The sequence below is a fragment of the Galeopterus variegatus genome, unplaced genomic scaffold, assembly GCF_000696425.1.
Source record: "Galeopterus variegatus unplaced genomic scaffold, G_variegatus-3.0.2 Scaffold5162, whole genome shotgun sequence".
NCBI lineage: Eukaryota > Metazoa > Chordata > Mammalia > Dermoptera > Cynocephalidae > Galeopterus > Galeopterus variegatus.
Genome location: NW_007731273.1, coordinates 34230 through 40986, shown reverse-complemented (window position 1 = coordinate 40986; position 6757 = coordinate 34230). Strand labels below are relative to the sequence as shown.

At 41.5% G+C, this 6757-nt stretch overlaps 1 protein-coding gene across 1 annotated transcript in view; it reads left to right on the top strand.

The window, feature by feature from the left end:
- SRBD1 (S1 RNA binding domain 1) overlaps positions 1 to 6757 on the top strand; it is a gene marked incomplete at its 3' end in the record, with an annotated part of 46942 nt that overhangs the window by 10544 nt on the left and 29641 nt on the right. The window contains exons 2-4 of the mRNA XM_008589026.1: positions 1038 to 1215; positions 4273 to 4659; positions 6313 to 6323. Of these exons, the coding sequence (XP_008587248.1) occupies positions 1038 to 1215; positions 4273 to 4659; positions 6313 to 6323 (576 nt within the window). The remainder of the gene's footprint in view (positions 1 to 1037; positions 1216 to 4272; positions 4660 to 6312; positions 6324 to 6757) is intronic.

Sequence of the window (6757 nt, the reverse complement as noted above, 5' to 3'; positions counted from 1 at the left end):
TCTAATTCCTTGGTTTTCTAATTCTAGTTCCTTTCACCTCCACTGCTATTGTGTTATTGTTTTGTTATTCTCATGTCTTTTTGTCTTTTTGCCGGTGGGGCGGGGGAAGGGTTTTGCTTATTCGTGGGCTCAGTAGCATCTACCTCTGAAGAGAACTCACTTTGAGAATATCAGTGTTTTGAACTATCATAATTATGCTCTCCTAGAGCATAACTTAGCTAAGAAGTCAACCAATCAGGTTTTTGCCTCCAGGCAGAACTTAGCATTCAAAAACCCAGACATCCCTATTTACTAGTCTCGGTGAAGGAAGTGGTTATCCTTCCCGCTAATATTGACTTCTTACGTTAGGGTAGAAATAGAATTAACTGGGTTGGCAGGAGCATGATATTCCTTTAACAGTTCACATGGCTGCTTTTTCTCTGCTGTTGCTGTGAGTTTGATTCTTGGTTGTTAGAAAAACACTATATCTGCACCTGATCCAATCTAATCAGGAAACAAATTCATTCTCTGAAAGGAAAAAAAGGGTTAATTAAAGCAGTTGAAAGGGTCTTGGTGCTGGCTTTTTCTGTAATTTAGGGTGTTTCCTAGAGTCGTTTCCCACTCCTTTCATTGATTTGAATAACTTAATACAGTTTAAATGAATTTGATTAGCACTTAGGAACTTAAGTGCTTTTCACTGTTAAAACTGAAAAGCTCACATTGACTATGGGTGTGACATGATCCAGAAATTACTTAAGGTAATAAATAATTTCCTGTGTCTCAAATGTATTTGTGTCTGTTGGTTAGGAGAGAGGAGAATGGAGAGACCTGTGATTTATAGTGTACTTGGGGTATTTTTACATTGGTCCCTGATCACTTCTGTTGGTTCAATTAATTCTTAGCAATTGTTTGCAGCCTGTGCTGATATCGTTCCATTTTATATTAAGCAAGTCCTACTTTATCATTTTTTCAAGAAGCCTAATTTTTTTCTCTTTTTTTTTACCTTTGATGTTTGGCTTCATTTTTTTCTGGAAATTGTTTTGTCAATTTACTCCTAGATCATCAGCTTCTGAAGAGGATGACAAAGATAGTGCCTGGGAGCCCCAAAAGAAAGTCCCCAGAAGCCGTAAGCAGCCTGTTCCCAAGGAATCCAAACCAAAGAGGGTACCTCGGGTGAAGAGGAACACCTCACAGATCACTGATGGCTCAGAAGGTGTGGCTGTTAAGGAGGAGCTGGTAGGTGCTGTATGTAGCTAGATAGAGGGAACACTGTAGGTCTTTTCCTGATTGGTGATGCTACTTTCTCCTCACACAGAGTAAGACAAAGCATGTAAATGACAAAAACTGTTGGGCAGTGGTATCCCCCGCCATGGGTCTTAATAATATTTACCGTCAGATTCACTGTGTTTCTTTGTCTACTTCCTTTTCCCTCTCCTAGGAGGTGGTGTAGGTGTGGTAGTGGTGGTAATGAGGTGGTATTAGCAAATATTTGAGTGCTCACCTTTAGTCAGGCAATGTGCTTAATTAACCTTTCACTTGTATGATCTTACTTAATCCTCATAACAACCATCGAGGCAGGTGCTATTATTCTCCTGACTTTATACGTGAGAAAGCTGTGGCAAGAGATGTTAACTGACTTGCTCACTGTACACAGGTAGTAAGGATGGAACTGGGTTTCTAAGTCAGGAATGTGATTTTGTCAGCATTTTGGGAACCGATATATCCTTATGGGTGTTTTTATATCAGCCATGCTCACAAAAGTGATGTATACAACTAGAGTGCTGGTTTAATAATTTGAAATAATAGAATGCTGGTTTAATAGTTAGAAATCATTGTCACAAAGATTTGATATTCTTATGACCAGCACTTTTTCTCCTCGGAGGCTGAAGTAAGTAGGGAATTAAATAATAATCAGAAATTCATTTGATGAGCATGGATGAATATAAGAGAATTAGATATATTCATCCATCTGGGATTATAGAATGCCTACTGTGGTCTAGGCACTGTCCTTGCCGCAATGACAATTGAATGTTTTAATTGCATGAAGCTAAGATAGTCTGAAGTATCCATCTCACAGCAGGGCTATCTTACCATTGGGACCAAAATACTCAGAATCTGCTTTAGTTTATATGTGGAATTTAAAATGAATGAAGTTTTATTCCATTCCGTGTGAATGGTTTGAACAATGAGAAAAAAAAAATCTGCTAAGCTTTCCTGTCTTTCGTACATTGGTTAGAAGAAGGCTGATCATATTTGCTTTTACAGTTCTCCTTTTTTTGCTTCTCTGTGGCTGACAACTCCCTTCATGATTGACACAGTTTTGTTAGTTATGCCTATTCATTTGATTAGATTATTTTCAGCTCTTACAGGCCTGGGAGTCATTTTATCATCATATCTCTACTTTCCATTATGAGTGAAAAATTTAATACTCAGAGGGCTTTCTAATGTACATCCTTTTAAAGTTCAGATGGTGATGGTGGTAGGTAGGCATTGGGTTGGGGGTGCTGTAGTTCCCAAAATTTTTAATAGTAATTCTGGAAGAATTATTTGATAGGAGAGAAAACTGAATTTTAACTGAAGTTTAGTTTGGTAGTTTATTGTGTTTGTGCCATCTGGGTTACTTAGGTAACAGAACAGGCTGGCTTGCTAAACTGTAAGCTCCTTAAATGCAGGGTCTTTATCTTATTTGCCACTCTATCGCCAGTGCAGAATGAGTGCCAGGTCTTGTTCCTTCATACCTGAGCTATCATTTGGGTTGGGAGGCAGTAGTGGTGCAGAGAATAGTCCCTGGACACCTGTGTGGACTGCTGTGCGGATTCCTGTTAAAGAGAAATGCCTGACATTACCCTACTGTCATTCTGTGTTTTCTGTCCTCTCTCCTAAATGAATTGATGGCAAGTGTAGCCTGTTGAGTTTTATGAGTGTGAGTGTTTTTCTTCTCTCCCTCTATGGTTGACTTTGATGTAAATTTTAATCTTGGTTTTCTGGCATGGGTAGACTGATCCTTTACTCATTTTAAAAAATTAAACTCTTTATTTCTAAATAAATATGCAGTGGTAAGAAATAAGAGAGGGATTCCATGTACCATTTATCCAATTTCCCCCTGGTAACATCTTGCAAAACTATAAAAAAGTATCACAACCAGGATGTTGACATTAAGAAAATCTACTGATCTTATTTAGATTCTCCAGTTTTACTTGAATTCAATTGTGTGTGTGTGTATATATGTATGTATTTAGTTCTGTGCAATTTTGTCATGTGTGGGTTTGTGTATCTACCACCACAGACCAGTTCCATCACCACAAGGATCCCTAGTGTTGCCTTTTTATAGACACGCCCACCTCCTTTCCTGTCGGGGTGCTCTCTCTGTCAGCCAGGCCCGGGCTCGGGATTTCCCTGGCCGTGGCCACCGAGTGATCCCCAGCAGACTCTCTATCCCCCTCTGGCAATCATATTTTAAGAGATCATTATGCATGCTGTGCAGAGATGTGTCGGGGTGCTCTCTTGGTCAGCCAGGCCTGGGCTCTGGATTTCCCTGGCTGTGGCCACCGAGTGATCCCCGGCAGACTCCCTATCCTCCCCAGGCAGGACCAGATAAGTTGCTCTCTGCGGTGTAAGCTGAAGAAGGATCCCCGAAGGTGGGTGAGTGCACCACCCGCCTATTCAGCCCGCAAAGGAACACTCAGAAGCGGTGGGGGTTCCATTAAGCAGTTCCATTTATTGTCTTTTAAGTACTTGTATTTATATCTAAGCAAGCAGGGATTTCCACACTGAGAGCCAATCACTGGAAAGGCCACATGTGCATGCGCCTTACTTTCCTATGCTTAGCCTACTGATCACGCACTGATCATGAGCGCGGAAAAGTGCAACTACCAATAAAAATTTTTGCGGAACTAAAAGTGACACTCCCCCTTTGCTTCCTCTAGGCGCCATCTTGTGTGGACCATGCAGGTGGGGAACTTAAACAGCCGCCATTTGGTGTGGCCTCCTTTCACCCTAGCAATTGCTATAGCAAGTGGAGCAGTTGCAGCCCAACACTTTCCATCCTCCCACCTCCTGCCTTCTTATCTCTCACCCTGGCAACCACTAATCTGTTCAGGAATATTGTATAAACATAACCATATAGTATGTAACTTTGAGGTTGTCTTTATTTCCCACTCAACATAATTCCCTTGATATTCTTCCAAGTTATTGTGTGTATCAGTAATATGTTCCTTTTTATTTCTGAGTAATATTTCAGGGCAGTTGGTTTTTATCTTTTAATTCTCATGTGTTCTCTTTATGGTTTGGTAGAATAGCTCTGTGGCTATTGCAGATGTTGATTCGGAAGAGAGAAAAAATAAGTTGGATACTGTACAGACTCTGAAAACAGCAAAGAGAAGACGGAAAAACTCAGCTCAGTCACTTTCAGCTCCAAGGACTAAAAAGCTGAAGGCTGGTGAAGAAACCAACAGAGCCAGCAACTTAGACGGTGAAAGTAACACTACAGAGATACCATCCACAAGCACCATGTGGGAAGGTATGTGCAAGAAGGAAGAGAATGAAGATGACTTTACATTTGGTCAATCCCCTTTAAAGAAAATGAAGACTGAAATGTGTCCTCAAGGGCAGCCTGTCAAGTTTCCAGTAAATGCCAACAGTATTAAAGAGGAGGTAGAAATGAACTGGGACATAGTACAGGTATGTGCAGCCTTTTCCTGTTACTTTAGTTCGTTTGATTTCTTTTTTTTTTCATTAGCATAATGGTTGTATTGGCTAAGAGAAGGGCTAGGAGTTTTCAGTTCTCTTCAATTTTGCCAGTGATTTCTGGAGACTTTGGCCATGGTTGCCTTTCTTTAGTACATTATTTTGTATTATGGTTTATCATCATCAGTTCCTCAGCTAAGAGCTGTGACCTCAGTCATGGTAGATCTTTGCCATGGTGTTTTAGGGAATATATACCACATAGACAGATTGCACCAGCATATTGGAACCACAAAGGTTCATTGTTAAGTTTTCGCTTTGAACTAGGACTGGATTTCCGTGTAAAAATAGTGCAGGTGATTAGGTCATTGGCCATTCATCCATCTGTTTAACCCTTAGTGTAATGTTGTAATAATACACTATAAACAAGGCCTAGCAATTTTTTTTTTTTCCTTTTTATCTTTTTTACTGACCGGTAACGGGATCACAACCCTCGGTGTTGCGCCCATACCGGGGACCGGCAACGGGATCGTAACCCTCGGTGTTGCGCCTGTACCGCGCTCAGCCAGTGAGACGGAACCGGTCTCCACATGGGATCTGAGCCCTTGGCGGGAGCGCCGCCACACTCCCAAGTGGCACACTCTCCAGTGCGCCACCGGGCCGGCCCAGGCCTAGCAATTTTTAAAGGAAAATTTTTTAAGAATTCCAACTTTTATATTTTTTACTTCTGAGGAATTTGGATTTCTTCCAGTTTTTTTGGCTGGCTTTCGGGAATCGTAGAGGGGATCTGAAGAGTGGCTTATGAGCAGTGATTTTCAATCTTTTGTCTTCCCCAACACACATTGGGACCATTTCAGACTTAATCATGGCAGTGCCTCTCAGGGTAGATGGGGGCAACCTCCTTCCCTGCTGTGTGTGCCCTGGTGATTCACATAAGTACTCCTTCCCCTGCTGTAAATTGCTGCTGTAGAGCCCAGGGCCTCTGCTGGATCCTAATACTACTTCTGGGTCTGGGACTGTCTTTATGTCACCTTTTTTCTTCAGAGGAATATCTTTTTACCATGCTGCCTTTTCTATTACCTATTAGTGGAACGTCATTGGTAATTTTTTTTTTTTTTTTGTCTTTTTCGTGACCGGTAAGGGGATCGCAACCCCTGGTGTGGTGTCGCCCACACCATGCTCAGCCAGCGAGCGCATGCACCGGCCAGTCCTATATAGGATCTGAACCCGTGGTGGGAGCGTCGCTATGCTCCCAGCGCAGCACTCTCCCGAGTGCGCCACGGGCTCGGTCCCATTAGTAATTTTTAATCATGATTTCTGTGCTTTCTGGCCCACTAAGGAATGGAACATTGCCTCACAGCTTTTCTTCTCACTCCTGTTCCTGTACTAAATTGTCCAGGGTATCTTAGAGAAACAGGGTATAATAGGCTCCTTCATATGCCTTTTTTTTCTTTATTCGTTTAGACCTACAAGGCAGTGTTTTTAAAGTGTGGTTCATGGACCACCTTCATCAAATTCACCCTGAAGGCTTTCTTAAAATGCAAAGTCCTTGGTCCCAGACCAGACATATAGGCCCAGGTGGACATGTCCCATTTTGCCCATCTTTCCCTTTACTAACACTTCTAAGCTTATTTCTGTTTATTGTCACAGATCCACCTCTGGTAGTTGATGGTGTGCATGAGGCAGGACAGGTTTCAAAGGCCATGAAGTTTTAGTTTATTTTGAGTTTATTACCATGTACAGAGAGGCCTTTCAGAGAACAGAAGGGATAGAATGTGATCAAGTCTCCCAAAGGACTTGGACCAGAGATTAGATAATTATGAGGACTTGGAGAAAATATTCTCAGTTTTCTTTCTCTGTGGTCACCTATTTCTGCTGCTTCTGTTTGAGTTATTATTTTCTCTCAGCATACTAGATTTCTTTGCTTCTTTACAGAGGATAGAAGATGAGAGCTCTTCAGTTCATTTGCTATTATTTACTGACCAGCTAATTCTGCATTCCACTTCCAAATTTCAGGAAGAAAATCTGATTGGTTGAACTTGAGTCAGGTATATACCTCAAGTCCAATGATGGGTACAGATGCCTCATCATATTG